General features: G+C 39.6%; 1 protein-coding gene across 1 annotated transcript in view; it reads right to left on the bottom strand.

The window, feature by feature from the left end:
- Positions 1 to 110: 110 nt before the first annotated feature.
- Positions 111 to 20,661, bottom strand: part of LOC139766157 (uncharacterized) — a 137,730-nt gene continuing 117,179 nt past the window's right edge. Inside the window, exon 11 of the mRNA XM_071694429.1 lies at positions 111 to 6,024. Within this exon, the coding sequence (XP_071550530.1) occupies positions 5,928 to 6,024 (97 nt within the window). The 3' untranslated portion in view covers positions 111 to 5,927. The remainder of the gene's footprint in view (positions 6,025 to 20,661) is intronic.

Here is a 20,661-nt window from a genome sequence, read left to right on the forward strand (position 1 = left end):
TTGGTACCACTGTGCATGACACAGGACAGATTTAGAGTTCATATAGTTCAAACTAAATGGAATAATAAGCAAGAGGGTTACAACTTGCTAAGGTGAAAGATACAGTATCATTTACATTAATCTTTGTGTTTAATATGGCTCTCAGGCAAGTTCAAAAACATTACACTAAGAAAAAGACATACTCTAGGATAAACTCTCCCACTGTATGTCAAGCATGCAGTTATACACAGTCACACATTTAATAGTGATAACTAAAAAGTTCATTCACATTAAATTTTGTACAAATCAGTTACATTACTTTCATTATTAATATAAACATATGATTAATAATCTAAGGCTATCAAATTACACTACTGTACAGTAAATATGTGCATGAACTAGAGTAATGGTATATCTCTGAATTCATTTTCAGATACATAATTCATGTAAACCACAGAAAGAGAAGCAATGTAAGGACCAATCCAAGAAAACTCTGGTTTCACATACTACATTTGACATTTCTGAAGACATTCTGTATGTTCCTTCTGTATGAAAACATGGCCAACTCCAAATCTATAAAATTTGTATTTTGATACCATCATGCACAAAAATTATGAGCATCTATTAAAGTACAAAAGTTGATAAAATGCATCATAAAACTGTGTTATTACTTGGATCCTTATCAACCTGTACATGACACTATAAAGGAAAGAACAAAAGATGATAGTATTTCTGTAATGCTCGCATTTTATTCTATAGTAGTTAGAAATTGATATTCTTTAAACTGAAATACACTGCACTTCAGTCAATAAAAAATATATCAAATATTGGAATGATTTGACACAGTGGTTTTCCTTTTTTAGTGAAGGTACCCTAAATTTATATATCATATTTTGCTGTACCCCTGACCCATACATTATAACTTACACCTTATTCATGTGCTATTGCAGGCATTTTTCAGTTTGTACAGTCAGAGTATCGGACCATTGGTTAATCTATTAAAAACTGAAAAATAAAATGTCAGATTTCAATTGAAATGTAAAAGAATAAAATGTAAACTAAAATGTGATGTCATGAAAGAAAACAATAATGGCACCACTAGGAAATTCTATGGCAATGCGATTCATCCGATACCTGAGAAAGGCATACAACACACTGGCATGGACTGATTTTATGTATGTTTTACAGGAACTTTACTTATTCAATCACTCACACTCATTCAGTGAAATGAAAATGAAAAAAATGGAAGGGAAAAGGATGATTTTCAAACAGTTGTATTGTATCAGACGACACTAATTCCTGTGCTCTTACATGCTTAATAGTCTTGTTCAGGTCCTATTATAGTTATCCCAACTATCTTGATATATTATCTGCAATCTGTAACAGCTTTATTAGACCAGCCAATCACAGTATTTACAAATGAAACACTTGTTATCTCTTCAGCCAGGATCAATCCTGCTTTGTACCAGTCTATTACTTGGATCCTTAACCAATGTAGCATGTGTTATAAAGGGAAAAGATAAGAGTAAAGTATGCATTTTGTCCATCAATTTAAAGCAATCTTATCAAAAGTGAAATACATGACACTTTAGACATTGAAAAATACAAATTAAAGTACTAGAAAGAATATAATGAAACTAAAACCTGTCATTCATTGATTTTATGGTCATATCTAAGAAGTACTCTTCTAATTTCATTACTCATGCAGTCTTGCCATAAACTAAAAAATGCAAAAAAAAAAAGAAAAAAAGAAAAAGCAAAAACAAAGGGAAAGGTTGACTCCGAAATCTGGTTTGCCAAATGGACTCTGGACTCTGATATGCTTAGTGCAGTAGTTCTGTTCATTTTAGGCAGTTCACTTCTAATGACCTTTGCAGGTGATGAGAGAAATTCTAAATGATCAGTCAGTCTAAGCAGACAGATCCTGTTATAATGCCACTTCTGTGATATAGCCAGTTAATCACCAAAAAATCATTAGCTGCAGGGAAGTAAGTGAGCATTCTGTGCTAAGAAGAGAAGAATGGTGAATATTCTCTGACCTTCCAGTGTTAAAGTTCATGAACTAGTTTAAAACAAAATCACTGATGTTCTACACTTAAGATGGCTGGAGGAACATACTTCATTAAATGCAAAGATGGCAGTAAAAACAAAATAAATACTAGATCTCCTTCAACCAGAATGCATCCACAGATCTCAAAGCAATGTTTGTGACTATATGCTGGTCATAGGAATAAAACGTATTAAACTTTCATCCAACCCTTATCTATTAATAAAGCAACATATTTTTCATAAGGGATATAATACCATCCCCGAAGGGAACTGGGAAAAGGCTATACTAAAAGACTGATGAGATACTTATCAAAACTGTCTATTGGCTACTCTTTACAGTCTGTACAGTATGTATGTTGTACTACCACTTCCTTAAACAGAGAAGGACACTACTGTCTGATTTGAACAAAATATCATACATAAAAATCTAAATACTTCTTGATTTGCCCTTATAACAATACTAAATCAAAGAATAAACACTGACAGATCCTTTTTGGCTCTTAAACAGCAGCAGACATCAAATGTTGTGCTTTCAAAAAACAGCGGCCAACAACAGTTTACATACCAACTTTTCCTGCATCTGCTGAAACATCCAACCACTAGTAGTCTGTAAAGGTTTCTTCTAACACTATGAATGAAAGGGAAAATACTTGCTATCCTTATTACCCTGACAATCACCATTATAAGTGCATCATCTTCCGTATGATGATCGTGTATACACAGTGATACAGAAAGTAAGTCCTTTTGTTGGATGACCAACTTCATTAGGAGGAACACTTATGATATGTATCAGTTAGTCAGGAAAGTGAAGAATTACATGAGAAGTGTGAAGAAGTATCTGACCTTGTGATTTTAGTGGGTTAAAAAAAGGAAGAGAGAAAAAAAGGTGTCACACTGAACTGCACTTATGGAAAAAATTATGTTACAAATGTACATAATTTTCTATCTATATAATTGTGGGGTAATGAGATCCTTGTTAAAAGTTGCTTGGGCCAAAAAAATCCATGGCCACTCAATCCTCTTACATTTGCATGTAATGAATTAAGTATGTATGAAATAAGACCAGCATTTTCAGAATAAATAAACAAAGGTTTAGATATCCTCCCTACACTTGTGATCCAATCTCCCTCAAACTTAATTTTGGTGTAGAAGTTTAAACATTTACATTTTTTTTCATTATATCTAATGTTGTGCCTACTCACCAAATATGAGCACAATATAAAGCAAGCTCAGCAGAAAGGAGCATCACCTCTTAACAAAAGCTGTCAAGCATGTCAATCATACACCCTCTGGAGGCTCACTTTGCACTGAACCAGGCCACCACAAAGAGAGAATACAACTTTGTGTATTTTCTGTTACTTTTGAATGATGGACTGCTATCTAATTTTTTTTCTTTTGCAAAATCCATGATGGAATTTCCAAAACATGCCTGCCATTCAAGGGTTATGAGTGTTTCCTTTAAGTGATTTTTAAATATTTACTTATCTCACACAAATCTGACAGAAAATACACTACATAGAATTCCAGATTAGATAAGATATCAAAAAGTAACCCCTTAATCATACTTACATAAGCAGTGCTCATTCAAGTTTGCATTTAACACCAAACTCAGCCAGTAAACTCGGTGATATTGTAGACAAAAAAATAAAATTAGTTGAGAACTATAGACCAACTCAGCAGGTGTAGACAGCAGGTGTCAAAAAAGTGCAACATCCAGACCAAGAAATATTAAAGCAGCACCCTGCATCATCTTAAATTCTCCATGTTAAAATTGATGATCCTATTTTGTGATTAAACAAGGCTACCAGGCTAGTCCTAACATCTCTCCACATATACGTATCCTGTTCTAACAAACATTTTCTCTTGCCTATTCTTTTCTTGCTGTGAATCACTGTATATTCAAAGTGATTTAAAGAGGGAAGGGAACTGTAGCGTTGGAGGTGTGGAGGCACAAAGGGGTCAATTTCCTTTATGTCTTTACTTTCTCGACTTTTCTTTTCTTTTACTTAATTTTGCTTCCTAAAAGAAGGCAGAAACAGAGAAAGTATTTCTCAATTTTTCTGGTCCTTTCTTTGTGCTTCATATGAAGCCTGGACTCAATCAGGACTTTTTCCACAACGAGCCTTCAGTATGAAAAAATTTAAAAAGCAATAAAAGATCTTGATAATGATCACTTAACAATGAAAAGTCTGGCTTTTTACTACTTTTACTAATGCAGATGACCACAAAATGAAACCGGAATTCTGTGAGGAATGAATACTCATGTTTTAGCCTTAAATATTTTGGAACATTTGACAGTGCTTAACACAAAGGACTGGGAATTTTCAATGCTTCTTGAAAAATATATAAAGATATTCTTTCCACATTGTACTCAGAAGTTATTCCTCATGCAAGCATGCCTTAAGAGATAGGGTGCCCCAAAACAGTGTGATAAGATTGCTTCAATGGAATGCTTACTCTGAGACCTGTGCTTTGATGGATAATTCCACACAATGCTTTTCTGCACATGGAAGCAAGCAAAATGGAAAATCACACTGATGGAACCTAGAAGCATCCTGTGTTTAGGATGACATCATTGCTGCTCATTAAAAAACTCAGTTGAGGGTTATCTCACAATGGTGCTACATTAAAAACTCTATTATAGGTCCTGATGAAAGTAAGTTGGCATATAACTTGTCAGTAAATATACTATGAAAAGACAGATGGAAAATGTTCTTTCAGTAAACAGGTGAAAGACACTGCACCTAAATGTCCTAAAATATCTGCATACCTGTGCATTACCTACAAGCTAAGGGATACAAAACCCTATGTACTTAAGTCTATCAGAAAATAACCAAGACCATGTTATACATCTTGTGGGAAGCACACTCAATGCATCTGACCCAATGCCATACTTCCAGACACTCCAGTGTAGAAAAGCTGAGTATCATGTCTGTCCAACTGTGCAGTTCCCTCCCTCAAGAATATATTATAAAACGAGAAGTACCACAACTAACTACCTGTTACATGTTCCACAAATTACGCAACTCTGTTGCTCATACTATCAAGACTATGCAAAATCTTGTAAATGAACAGCTAATAAACAAAATGATACTCAGCATCAAAATCAAATGATTGAACTTGCCCTGACGTGTATCAGTAAAAGTATCAATGCACAAAAAAAAAAAATAGATAACAGAACAGAATATGTGGTGTGTCTATCTTGTTAAAAATAATGCTACTTAGAAAGTGCATCTAAACCTATGTAAAATTACATAAAAGTTTCCCTGCTAATACTGTGACGTAAATCAAAGGAAAGGAGTCCCCTTATCCCTTCATAACTTATGATATAGTTTCATGCACAGATTAGGTCTTTTTAGAGTCTTCAAAGGTTTTCTCTAAGGCCATCTCAAGCACAGTTTCAGAATCCAAATTTAGTCATCTCGGACACTTAAGAGGGGTTCACTACTGCACATCAAAATCTTTGAGTTATATTTCTGGCAAAAACCTCATCAAATTAAAATACAAATGAGAAAAAGTTCATAGCTTCTTCAACTTTATTACAAAGTCTAGCATTAATTGTACTGTACAATGAGAACTTGCATCATCAAGATCATAACTACTTTTTTAGTTTTTATAAAAGAGAGTGTGTGATGATACTATGTAGTAAATCTATTTAGAAAAGATATTTACCACCAATCCTACTGACAAGGTATCACCAAAAAGTAGATAATACTGTAGTCAAGGTAATTTTGATAGCGTTTTTCTAAACTAATTGTTCTTGCTTCATGATATGGCATATAATAAAAATAACAAAAATCTCCATTAAATATTACATATCTTTCAAACTCTGGTTTAAAAGCCCTTATATTCTTCCTAATCACCTTAATCTATCTATTTCTAAAATCACAAAGCTAAGCTTAAATACATTCCATAGTGGATTTGCGTCCTGATTTTCTTTTACCACTGGAGGCGGGGGGTACAACAACCAAACTGCCCTCACTCTGTCGCATTTTTCTGTTTTGAAGAAATAACACAATATCAAGATTTAATACATATATTATAAATTGCTCTTATGTAGAGTAAAGGAGCATTTTATGTTATGAGGGAAACTAGAGTATTACGGTAATATAAAGATGAGATATGTACTCCATATACATGATATGATTTCCAGGAAGGATGACTTGAAGAATGATTTGTGGGTAGGTTGTCTTTAGGAAATCAGTTTCGTTTGTAAAACTTCTGAGGTTCAATAACCTGTGAACAATGGAAACCCAATCCTTTAACTTACCTAGCAAAAGAAAAGAAAAACCTTGTAACATAAGAAGATTATTTTTCTTCTGTTCAACAAACTGCTCATGTGAAGATATCAAGTGTGCAATGTACCAACTGTATCTTGAAAGCTAAAAAGCATGCTACAAATTGGTCTAGCTAAGTGGCAGTTTAGCTTAACCCCTCAGGCAGTATTTCATCAAGATATAGATAAAAAATATTCCAGCTTCCCAAAGAAACTTGTCAACTCATAACAATAACTGACATCAGAGGTAGGTATGTAAATAACTGTAGGTCTCAACTGTTTACAAGATGTCTGACAAACTCCTACGCAGACTAGTGTCTGTGATTACAAAGCAAGACAGATTTCACATGAAAAGGCAATAATAATTTCCAACAGTGTAATGAGCCTTAACCATCTCACATGGCCTAAAAATCAATGATACTGACCTGAAACATGAAAAATAATTTCATAAATTTTCTAATATTTTCATGTTTATGTTACTCTACGATGCTTCAAACATTTAACCATCCTTGCTTTAAATCTCTCAATATAAAGTATATGGTTTGAATATGTGATGCATTCATTTCCCTTCAGAGGATTTTCATAAGATTTATTAATTTTCAGATGTACTTATGACAACTGCTCCTTAAACCATGGGCTCCTGACAATGGAAAGACCTCAGCAGTTGAGGACATACTTGAGCCTTTAAATGCTGGGACTATCCATGACAACTTTTGTAGTAAGCATCAGGAATCATCACTTGAGAGCTCACGTTCGAGGGCTTATTTTGAACTCCCTACCAATACCTTATATTGAAATGGCTACCAAGTGTTGCTTTGGTTACTATAGGTGCTTGCTTCTGATAGTACCACTCATACAGTGAGTAGTATCATTTAATAAATTTCATTGCTGTAACTTACTCCACTCTTCCTCTACCACACTGGCACCAGGGATCTACCTTTGCATTAACTTCAGCACAATATAACAGTCACATAGTTTATGTTAGGTTAAATGCTTTAATATTTCATATATATATATATATATATATATATATATATATATATATATATATATATATATATATATTTTTTTTTTTTTGCTTTGTCGCTGTCTCCCGCGTTTGTGAGGTAGCGCAAGGAAACAGACGAAAGAAATGGGCCAACCCACCCCCATACACATGTATATACATACGTCCACACACGCAAATATACATACCTACACAGCTTTCCATAGTTTACCCCAGACGCTTCACATGCCCTGATTCAATCCACTGACAGCACGTCAACCCCAGTATACCACATTGCTCCAATTCACTCTATTCCTTGCCCTCCTTTCACCCTCCTGCATGTTCAGGCCCCGATCACACAAAATCTTTTTCACTCCATCTTTCCACCTCCAATTTGGTCTCCCTCTTCTCCTCGTTCCCTCCACCTCCGACACATATATCCTCTTGGTCAATCTTTCCTCACTCATTCTCTCCATGTGCCCAAACCATTTCAAAACACCCTCTTCTGCTCTCTCAACCACGCTCTTTTTATTTCCACACATCTCTCTTACCCTTACGTTACTTACTCGATCAAACCACCTCACACCGCATATTGTCCTCAAACATCTCATTTCCAGCACATCCATCCTCCTGCACACCACTCTATCCATAGCCCACGCCTCGCAACCATACAACATTGTTGGAACCACTATTCCTTCAAACATACCCATTTTTGCTTTCCGAGATAATGTTCTCGACTTCCACACATTCTTCAAGGCTCCCAGAATTTTCGCCCACTCCCCCATCCTATGATCCACTTCCGCTTCCATGGTTCCATCCGCTGCCAGATCCACCCCCAGATATCTAAAACACTTTACTTCCTCCAGTTTTTCTCCATTCAAACTTACCTCCCAATTGACTTGACCCTCAACCCTACTATACCTAATAACCTTGCTCTTATTCACATTTACTCTTAACTTTCTTCTTTCACACACTTTACCAAACTCAGTCACCAGCTTCTGCAGTTTCTCACATGAATCAGCCACCAGCGCTGTATCATCAGCGAACAACAACTGACTCCCTTCCCAAGCTCTCTCATCCCCAACAGACTTCATACTTGCCCCTCTTTCCAAAACTCTTGCATTCACCTCCCTAACAACCCCATCCATAAACAAATTAAACAACCATGGAGACATTACACACCCCTGCCGCAAACCTACATTCACTGAGAACCAATCACTTTCCTCTCTTCCTACACGTACACATGCCTTACCTCCTCGATAAAAACTTTTCACTGCTTCTAACAACTTGCCTCCCACACCATATATTCTTAATACCTTCCACAGAGCATCTCTATCAACTCTATCATACGCCTTCTCCAGATCCATAAATGCTACATACAAATCCATTTGCTTTTCTAAGTATTTCTCACATACATTCTTCAAAGCAAACACCTGATCCACACATCCTCTACCACTTCTGAAACCACACTGCTCTTCCCCAATCTGATGCTCTGTACATGCCTTCACCCTCTCAATCAATACCCTCCCATATAATCTACCAGGAATACTCAACAAACTTATACCTCTGTAATTTGAGCACTCACTCTTATCCCCTTTGCCTTTGTACAATGGCACTATGCACGCATTCCGCCAATCCTCAGGCACCTCACCATGAGTCATACATACATTAAATAACCTTACCAACCAGTCAACAATACAGTCACCCCCTTTTTTAATAAATTCCACTGCAATACCATCCAAACCTGCTGCCTTGCCGGCTTTCATCTTCCGCAAAGCTTTTACTACATCTTCTCTGTTTACCAAATCATTTTCCCTAACCCTCTCACTTTGCACACCACCTCGACCAAAACACCCTATATCTGCCACTCTATCATCAAACACATTCAACAAACCTTCAAAATACTCACTCCATCTCCTTCTCACTTCACCACTACTTGTTATCACCTCCCTATTTGCGCCCTTCACTGAAGTTCCCATTTGCTCCCTTGTCTTATGCACTTTATTTACCTCCTTCCAGAACATCTTTTTATTCTCCCTAAAATTTAATGATACTCTCTCACCCCAACTCTCATTTGCCCTTTTTTTCATCTCTTGCACCTTTCTCTTGACCTCCTGTCTCTTTCTTTTATACATCTCCCACTCAATTGCATTTTTTCCCTGCAAAAATCATCCAAATGCCTCTCTCTTCTCTTTCACTAATACTCTTACTTCTTCATCCCACCACTCACTACCCTTTCTAATCAACCCATCTCCCACTCTTCTCATGCAACAAGCATCTTTTGTGCAATCCATCACTGATTCCCTAAATACATCCCATTCCTCCCCCACTCCCCTTACTTCCATTGTTCTCACCTTTTTCCATTCTGTACTCAGTCCCTCCTGGTACTTCCTCACACAAGTCTCCTTCCCAAGCTCACTTACTCTCACCACCCTCTTCACCCCAACATTCACTCTTCTTTTCTGAAAACCCATACAAATCTTCACCTTAGCCTCCACAAGATAATGATCAGACATCCCTCCAGTTGCACCTCTCAGCACATTAACATCCAAAAGTCTCTCTTTCACGCGCCTGTCAATTAACACGTAATCCAATAACGCTCTCTGGCCATCTCTCCTACTTACATAAGTATACTTTTTTTTCTGCTTTGTCGCTGTCTCCCGCGTTTGCGAGGTAGCGCAAGGAAACAGGTGAAAGAAATGGCCCAACCCACCCCCATACACATGTATATACATACATCCACACATGCAAATATACATACCTACACAGCTTTCCATGGTTTACCCTAGACGCTTCACATACCCTGATTCAATCCACTGACAGCACGTCAACCCCGGTATATCACATCGATCCAATTCACTCTATTCCTTGCCCTCCTTTCACCCTCCTTCATGTTCAGGCCCCGATCACACAAAATCTTTTTCACTCCATCTTTCCACCTCCAATTTGGTCTCCCACTTCTCCTCGTTCCCTCCACCTCTGACACATATATCCTCTTGGTCAATCTTTCCTCACTCATTCTCTCCATGTGCCCAAACCATTTCAAAACACCCTCTTCTGCTCTCTCAACCACGCACTTTTTATTTCCACACATCTCTCTTACCCTTATGTTACTTACTCGATCAAACCACCTCACACCACACAATGTCCTCAAACATCTCATTTCCAGCACATCCATCCTCCTGCGCACAACTCTATCCATAGCCCACGCCTCGCAACCATACAACATTGTTGGAACCACTATTCCTTCAAACATACCCATTTTTGCTTTCCGAGATAATGTTCTCGACTTCCACACATTCTTCAAGGCTCCCAGGATTTTCGCCCCCTCCCCCACCCTATGATCCATTTCCGCTTCCATGGTTCCATCCGCTGCCAGATCCACTCCCAGATATCTAAAATACTTTACTTCCTCCAGTTTTTCTCAATTCAAACTTACCTCCCAATTGACTTGACCCTCAACCCTACTGTACCTAATTACCTTGCTCTTATTCACATTTACTCTTAACTTTCTTCTTTCACACACTTTACCAAACTCAGTCACCAGCTTCTGCAGTTTCTCACATGAATCAGCCACCAGTGCTGTATCATCAGCGAACAACAACTGACTCACTTCCCAAGCTCTCTTATCCCCAACAGACTTCATACTTGCCCCTCTTTCCAAAACTCTTGCATTCACCTCCCTAACAACCCCATCCATAAACAAATTAAACAACCATAGCGACATCACACACCCCTGCCGCAAGCCTACATTCACTGAGAACCAATCACTTTCCTCTCTTCCTACACGTACACGTAAATTATATGGGAGGGTATTGATTGAGAGGGTGAAGGCATGTACAGAGCATCAGATTGGGGAAGAGCAGTGTGGTTTCAGAAGTGGTAGAGGATGTGTGGATCAGGTGTTTGCGCTGAAGAATGTATGTGAGAAATACTTAGAAAAGCAAATGGATTTGTATGTAGCATTTATGGATCTGGAGAAGGCATATGATAGAGTTGATAGAGATGCTCTGTGGAAGGTATTAAGAATATATGGTGTGGGAGGCAAGTTGTTAGAAGCAGTGAAAAGTTTTTTATCGAGGATATTTATATATATATGTATGTATGTAGCATTTATGGATCTGGAGAAGGCATATGATAGAGTTGATAGAGATGCTCTGTGGAAGGTATTATGAATATATGGTGTGGGAGGCAAGTTGTTAGAAGCAGTGAAAAGTTTTTATCGAGGATGTAAGGCATGTGTATGTGTAGGAAGAGAGGAAAGTGATTGGTTCTCAGTGAATGTAGGTTTGCGGCAGGGGTGTGTGATGTCTCCATGGTTGTTTAATTTGTTTATGGATGGGGTTGTTAGGGAGGTGAATGCAAGAGTTTTGGAAAGAGGGGCAAGTATGAAGTCTGTTGGGGATGAGAGAGCTTGGGAAGTGAGTCAGTTGTTGTTCGCTGATGATACAGCGCTGGTGGCTGATTCATGTGAGAAACTGCAGAAGCTGGTGACTGAGTTTGGTAAAGTGTGTGAAAGAAGAAAGTTAAGAGTAAATGTGAATAAGAGCAAGGTTATTAGGTACAGTAGGGTTGAGGGTCAATTCAATTGGGAGGTGAGTTTGAATGGAGAAAAACTGGAGGAAGTGAAGTGTTTTAGATATCTGGGAGTGGATCTGGCAGCGGATGGAACCATGGAAGCGGAAGTGGATCATAGGGTGGGGGAGGGGGCGAAAATTCTGGGAGCCTTGAAGAATGTGTGGAAGTCGAGAACATTATCTCGGAAAGCAAAAATGGGTATGTTTGAAGGAATAGTGGTTCCAACAATGTTGTATGGTTGCGAGGCGTGGACTATGGATAGAGTTGTGCGCAGGAGGATGGATGTGCTGGAAATGAGATGTTTGAGGACAATGTGTGGTGTGAGGTGGTTTGATCGAGTAAGTAACGTAAGGGTAAGAGAGATGTGTGGAAATAAAAAGAGCGTGGTTGAGAGAGCAGAAGAGGGTGTTTTGAAATGGTTTGGTCACATGGAGAGAATGAGTGAGGAAATATTGACCAAGAGGATATATGTGTCGGAGGTGGAGGGAACGAGGAGAAGAGGGAGACCAAATTGGAGGTGGAAAGATGGAGTGAAAAAGATTTTGTGTGATCGGGGCCTGAACATGCAGGAAGGTGAAAGGAGGGCAAAGAATAGAGTGAATTGGAGCGATGTGGTATACCGGGGTTGACGTGCTGTCAGTGGATTGAATCAAGGCATGTGTATGAGGGTGGGTTGGGCCATTTCTTTCATCTGTTTCCTTGCGCTACCTCGCAAACGCGGGAGACAGCGACAAAGGGGAAAAAAAAAAAAAAATATATATATATATATTTCATTATACTCGATCACTGTTTCCCACAACAGCAAGGTAGCACCAGGAAACGAAGAAATGGCACATATACACATATAAACATAAAAGCCCATACATATGCATACTTATATTCTTATTATCATTTTATTAGTATACTTTGTCGCTGTCTCCTGTGTTAGTGAGGTAGCGCAAGTAAACAGACGAAAGAATGGTCCAACCCAACCACATACACATATATATACATACACGTCCACACACGCACATATACATACCCATACATTTCAATGTATACGTATATATACATACACACATATACATATATACACATGTACATAATTCATACTTACTGCCTTTATTCATTCCCATCGCCACCCTGCCACACATGAAATGACAACCCCATCCCCCTGCACATTGTGCGAGGTAGTGCTAGGAAAAGACAACAAAGGCCACATTCGTTCAAACTCAGTCTCTAGATGTCATGTATAAAGCACTGAAACCACAGCTCCCTTTCCAAATCCAGGCCCCACAAAACTTTCCATGGTTTAACCCAGACGCTTCACACGCCCTGGTTCAATCCATTGACAGCACATCGACCCTGGTATACCACATTGTTCCACTTCACTCTATTCCTTCTACGCCTTTCACCCTCCTGCATGTTCCAGCCCTGATCGCTCAAAATCTTTTTCACTCCATCCTTCCAACTCCAATTTGGTCTCCCACTTCTCATCCCATCAACCTCTGACACATATATCCTCTTTGTCAATCTTTCCTCACTCATTCTCTCAATGTGGCCAAACCATTTCAAAACACCCTCTTCTGCTCTCTCAACCACACTCTTTTTATTACTACACATCTCTCTCACCCTTTCATTATTGTCCTTAAACGTCTTATTTCCAACGCATGCACCCTCCTTAGCACAAGTCTATCTATAGCCCACACCTCACAACCATACAACATTGTTGGAACCACTATTCCTTCAAACATACACATTTTTGCTTTCCGAGATAATGTTCTCGCCTTCCACAAATTTTTCAATGCTCCAAGAACTTTCGCCCCCTCCCCCACCCTGTGACTTATTCCGCTTCCATGGTTCCATCACTGCCAAATCCACTCCTAGATATATAAAACACTTCGCTTCCTCGTTTTTCTAAATCAAACTTACTTCCCAAATGACTTGTCCCTCAACCGTACTATACCTAATAACCTTGCTCTTATTCACATTTACTCTCAGCTTTCCTCTTTCACACACTTTACCAAACTCAGCCACCAGCTTCTGCAGTTTCTCACACAAATCAGCCACCAGTACTGTATCATCAGTGAACAACAACTGACTCATTTTCTAAACCCTCTCATCCCCAACAGATTGCATACTTGCCCCTCTCTAAAACTCTTGCATTCACCTCCCTAACAACCCCATCCATAAATAAATCATACAACCATGGAGACATCACGCACCCCTGCTGCAAACCTACATTCACTGAGAACCAATCAATTTCCTCTCTTCCTACTCACACACATGCCTTATGTACTCGATAAAAACTTTTCACTGCTTCTAGCAACTTACCTCCCACACTATACCTTCCACAGAGCATCTCTATCATATGCCTTCTCCAGATCCATAAATTCTACATACAAATCCATTTGTTTTCTAAGTGTTTCTCACATACATTCTTCAAAGCAAACACCTGATCCACACATCCTCTACCACTTCTGAAACCACACTGCCCTTCCCCAATCTGATGCTCTGTACATGCTTTCACCCTCTCAATCAATACCCTCCCATATCATTTCCCAGGAATACTCAACAAACTTATACCTCTGTAATTTGAACACTCACCTTTATCCCCTTTGCCTTTGAACAATGGCACTATGCATGCATTCAGCCAATCCTCAGGCACTTCACCATGAGCCATACATACATTAAATATCCTTACCAACCAGTCAACAACACAGTCACCCCCTTTTTAAATAAATTCCAGTGCAATATCAACCAAACCCGCCACCTTGCCGGCTTTCATCTTCCGCAAAGCTTTCACTACCTCTTCTCTGTTTACCAAATCATTCTCCCTAACCCTCTAACTTCATACACCACCTCGACCAAAACACCCTATATCTGCCACTCTATCATCTAACACATTCAACAAACCTTCAAAATACTCACTCCATCTTCTCACATCACCACTACTTGTTATTACCTCCCTATTAGCCCCCTTCACCAATGTTCCCATTTGTTCTCTTGTCTTACGCACTTTATTTACCTTGTTCCAAAACATCTTTTTAGTCTCCCTAAAATCTAATGATACTCTCTCGTCCCTACTCTAATTTGCCCTCTTTTTCACCTCTTACACCTTTCTCTTGACCTTCTGCCTCTTTCTTTTATACATCTCCCAGTCATTTGTACTATTTCCCTGCAAAAATCGTCCAAATGCCTCTCGTCTTCTCTTTCATTAATAATCCCACCACTCACTACCCTTTCCAATCTGCCCACCTCCCACGCTTCTCATGCCACAAGCATCTTTTGCGCAAGCTATCACTGCTTTCCTAAGTACATCCCATTCCTCCCCACTCCCCTTACGTCCTTTGCTCTCACCTTTTTCCATTCTGCACAGTCTCTCCCGGTACCTCCTCACACAAGTCTCCTTCCCAAACTCACATACTTTCACCAATCTCTTCACCCCAACATTCTCTCTTCTTTTCTGAAAACCTCTACAAATCTTCACCTTTGCCTCTACAATATAACGATCAGACATCCCTCCAGTTGCACCTCTCAACACTTTAACATCCAAAAGTCTCTCTTTCACACGCCTATCAATTAACACATTATCCAATAACACTCTCTAGCCATCTCTCCTACTTACATATGTATACTTATGTATATCTCTCTTTTTAAACCAAGATGAGAAAAAAGGAGAGATAGGTAGTATGTTTGAGGAAAGGAACCTGGATGTTTTGGCTCTGACTGAAACGAAGCTCAAAAGTAAAGGGGAAGAGTGGTTTGGAAATGTCTTGGGAGTAAAGTCAGGGGTTAGTGAGAGGATAAAAGCAAGGGAAGGAGTAGCACTACTAAAAGAGGAGTGGTGGAAGTATGTGATAGTGTAAGAAAGTAAACTCTCGATTGATGTGGGTAAAACTGAAAGTGGATGGAGAGAAATGGGTGATTATTGGTGCATATGCACCTGGGCATGAGAAAAAAGATCATGAGAGGTAAGTGTTTTGGGAGCAGCTGAGTGAGTGTGTTAGTAGTTCTGATGCACGAGACTGTGTTATAGCCATGGGTGATTTCAATGCAAAGGTGAGTAATGTGGCAGTTGAGGGAATAATTGGTGTACTTGGGGTGTTCAGTGTTGTAAATGGAAATGAAGAGCTTGTAGATTTATGTGCTGAAAAATGGACTAATGATTGGGAATACCTGGTTTAAAAAGAGAGATATGCATAAGTATACGTATGTAAGTAGGAGAAATGGCCAGGGAACGTTATTGGATTATGTGTTAACTAATAGGTGCGTGAAAGAGAGACTTGTGGATGTTAATGTGCTGAGAGGTGCAACTGGAGGGATGTCTGATCATTATCTTGTGGAGGTGAAAGTGAAGATTTGTAGAGGTTTTCAGAAAAGAAGAGAGAATGTTGGGGTGAAGAGAGTGGTGAGAGTAAGTGAGCTTGGGAAGGGGACTTGAGTGAGGAAGTACTAGGAGAGACTGAGTACAGAATGGAAAAATGTGAGAACAAAGGACGTAAGGAGAGTGGGGGAGGAATGGGATGTATTTAGGGAAGCAGTGATGGCTTGCACAAAAGATGTTTGTGGCATGAGAAGCGTAGGAGGAGGGCAGATTAGAAAGGGTAGTGAGTGGTGAGATGAAGAAGTAAGACTATTTGTGATAGAGAAGAGAGAGGCATTTGGATGATATTTGCATGAAAATAATGCAAATGACAGGGAGATGTATAAAAGAAAGAAGCAGGAGGTCAAGAGAAAGGTGCAAGAGGTGAGAAAGAGGGCAAATGAGAGTTGGGGTGAGAGATTATCATTAAATTTTAGGGAGACTAAAAAGATGCTTTGGAAGGAGGTAAATAAAGTGCGTAAGACAAGGGAACAAATGGGAACTTCAGTGATGGGGGCTAATGGGGAGGTGATAACAAGTAGTGGTGATGTGAGAAGGAGATGGAGTGAGTATTTTGAAGGTTTGTTGAATGTGTTTGATGACAGAGTGGCAGATATAGAGTGTTTTGGTCGAGGTGATGTGCAAAGTGAAAGGATTAGGGAGAATGATTTGGTAAACAGAGAAGAGGTAGTGAAAGCTTTGTGGAAGATGGAAGCCAGCAAGGCAGCGGGTTTGGATGGTACTGCAATGGAATTTATTAAAAAAAGGGGTGACTGTATTGTTGACTGGTTGGTAAGGTTATTTACTGTATGTATGACTCATGATGAGGTGCCTGAGGATTGGCGGAATGCTTGCATAGTGCCACTGTAAAAAGGCAAAGGGGATAAAAGTGAGTGCTCAAATTACAGAGGTATAAGTTTGTTGAGTATTCCTGGGAAGTTATATGGGAGGGTATTGATTGAGAGCATGAAGGCATGTACAGAGCATCAGATTGGGGAGGAGCAGTGTGGCTTCAGAAGTGGTAGAGGATGTGTGGAACATGTGTTTGCTTTGAAGAATGTATGTAAGAAATTCTCAGAAAAGCAAATGGATTTGTATGTAGCATTTATGGATCTGGAGAAGGTACATGATAGAGTTCATACAGATGCTCTGTGGAAGATATTAAGAATATATGATGTGGGAGGCAAGTTGTTAGAAGCAGTGAAAAGTTTTTATCGAGGATGTAAAGCATGTGTACATGTAGGAAGAGAAGAAAGAGATTGGTTCTCAGTGAATGTTCATTTTGTGGCAGAGGTGCGTGATGTCTCCATGGTTGTTCAATTTGTTTATGGATGGGGTTGTTTGGGAGGTGAATGCAAGACTTTTGGAAAGAGGGGCAAGTATACAGTCTGTTGTGGATGAAAGAGCTTGGGAAGTAGTGAGTCAGTTGTTGTTCGCTGATGATACAGCGCTGGTGGCTGATTCAGGTGAGAAACTGCAGAAGCTGGTGACTGGGTCTGGTAAAGTGTGTGAAAGAAGAAAGTTGAGAATAAATGTGAATAAGAGCAAGGTTATTAGGTACAGTAGGGTTGAGGGACAAGTCAATTGGGAGGAAAGTTTGAACGGAGAAAAACTGGAGGAAGTGAAGTGTTTTATATATGCGAGTGGATTTGGCAGCGGATGGAACCAAGGATGCGGATGTGGATCATAGGGTGGGGGAGGGTGCGAAAGTTTGAGGAGCGTTGAAAAATGTGTGGAAGTCGAGAACGTTATCGGTATGTTTGAAGGAATAGTGGTTCCAACAATCTTATATGGTTGCGAGGCGTGGGCTATAGATAAGAGTTGTGCGGAGGAGGGTGGATGTGCTGGAAATGAGATATTTGAGGGCAATATGTGGTGTGAGGTGGTTTCATCGAGTAAGTAATGAAAGAGTAAGAGAGATGTGTGGTAATAAAAAGAGTGTGGTTGAGGGAGCAGAAGAGGGTGTTTTGAAATGGTTTGGTCACATGGAGAGAATGAGTGAGGAAAGATTGACAAAGTATGCAGTCTGTTGTGGATGAAAGAGCTTGGGAAGTAGTGAGTCAGTTGTTGTTCGCTGATGATACAGCGCTGGTGGCTGATTCAGGTGAGAAACTGCAGAAGCTGGTGACTGGGTCTGGTAAAGTGTGTGAAATAAGAAAGTTGAGAATAAATGTAAATAAGAGCAAGGTTATTAGGTACAGTAGGGTTGAGGGACAAGTCAATTGGGAGGAAAGTTTGAACGGAGAAAAACTGGAGGAAGTGAAGTGTTTTATATATGCGAGTGGATTTGGCAGCGGATGGAACCAAGGATGCGGATGTGGATCATAGGGTGGGGGAGGGTGCGAAAGTTTGAGGAGCGTTGAAAAATGTGTGGAAGTCGAGAACGTTATCGGTATGTTTGAAGGAATAGTGGTTCCAACAATCTTATATGGTTGCGAGGCGTGGGCTATAGATAAGAGTTGTGCGGAGGAGGGTGGATGTGCTGGAAATGAGATATTTGAGGGCAATATGTGGTGTGAGGTGGTTTCATCGAGTAAGTAATGAAAGAGTAAGAGAGATGTGTGGTAATAAAAAGAGTGTGGTTGAGGGAGCAGAAGAGGGTGTTTTGAAATGATTTGGTCACATGGAGAGAATGAGTGAGGAAAGATTGACAAAGAGGATATATGTGTCAAAGGTGGCAGGAACGAGGAGAAGTGGGAGACAAAATTGGAAGTGGAAAGATGGAGTGAAAAAGATTTTGAGTGATCGGGGCCTGAACATGCAGAAGGGTGAAAGGCGTGCAAGGAATAGAGTGAATTGGAACGATGTGGTATACCAGGGTTGACACGCTGTCAATGGATTGAACCAGGGCATGTGAAGCGTCTGGGGTAAACTATGGAAAGTTTTGTGGGGCCTGGATGTGGAAAGGGAGCTGTGGTTTCGGTGCATTATACACGACAACTAGAGAATGAGTGTGAACGAATGTGGCCTTTGTTGTCTTTTCCTAGCACTACCTCACACACATGCGGGGGGAAGGGGTTGTCATTTCATGTGTGGCAGTGTGGCGACGGGAATGAATAAGGGCAGACAGCATGAAATATGTACATGAGTATATATGTATATGTCTCTGTGTGTATATGTATGTATACGTTGAGATGTATAGGTATGTATATGTGCGTGTGTGGACATTTATGTATATACATGTGTATGTGGGTGGGTTGGGCCATTCTTTCGTCTGTTTCCTTGTGCTACATCGCTAACGCGAAGACAGCGACAAAGTATAATAAGAAAAATAAATGATAATATATTAATATTTCCTCTTTCACTAATAATCTTACTTCTTCATCCTAACACTCACTACCCTTTCTAATCAACCCACCTCCCACTCTTCTCATACCACAAGCATCTTTTGCGCAATCCATCACTGATTCCCTAAATACATCCCATTCCTCCCCCACTCCCCTTACTTCCATTGTTCTCACCTTTTTCTATTCTGTACTCAGTCTCTCCTGGTACTTCCTCACACAAGTCTCCTTCCCAAGCTCACTTACTCTCACCACCCTCTTCACCCCAACATTCACTCTTCTTTTCTGAAAACCCATACAAATCTTCACCTTAGCCTCAACAAGATAATGATCAGACATCCCTCCAGTTGCACCTCTCAGCACATTAACATCCAAAAGTCTCTCTTTCGCGCGCCTGTTAATTAACACGTAATCCAATAACGCTCTCTGGCCATCTCTTCTACTTACGTATACTTATGTATATCTCGCTTTTTAAACCAGGTATTCCCAATCACCAGTCCTTTTTCAGCACATAAATCTACAAGCTCTTCACCATTTCCATTTACAACACTGAACACCCCATGTATACCAATTATTCCCTCAACTGCCACATTACTCACCTTTGCATTCAAATCACCCATCACTATAACCCGAGGCATTTGGACGATTTTTGCAGGGAAAAAATGCAACTGAGTGGGAGATGTATAAAAGAAAGAGACAGGAGGTCAAGAGAAAGGTGCAAGAGGTGAAAAAGTGGGCAAATGAGAGTGGGGTGAGAGAGTATCATTAAATTTTAGGGAGAATAAAAAGATGTTCTGGAAGGAGGTAAATAAAGTGCGTAAGACAAGGGAACAAATGGGAACTTCAGTGAAGGGCGCAAATGGGGAGGTGATAACAAGTAGTGGTGATGTGAGAAGGAGATGGAGTGAGTATTTTGAAGGTTTGTTGAATGTGTTTGATGATAGAGTGGCAGATATAGGGTGTTTTTGTCGAGGTAGTGTGCAAAGTGAGAGGGCTAGGGAATATGATTTGGTAAGCAGAGAAGAGGTAGTAAACGCTTTGCGGAAGATGAAAGCCGGCAAGGCAGCAGGTTTGGATGGTATTGCAGTGGAATTTATCAAAAAAAGGGGGTGACTGTATTGTTGACTGGTTGGTAAGGTTATTTAATGTATGTATGACTCATGGT

The sequence above is a fragment of the Panulirus ornatus genome, chromosome 57, assembly GCF_036320965.1.
Source record: "Panulirus ornatus isolate Po-2019 chromosome 57, ASM3632096v1, whole genome shotgun sequence".
Taxonomy (NCBI): domain Eukaryota; kingdom Metazoa; phylum Arthropoda; class Malacostraca; order Decapoda; family Palinuridae; genus Panulirus; species Panulirus ornatus.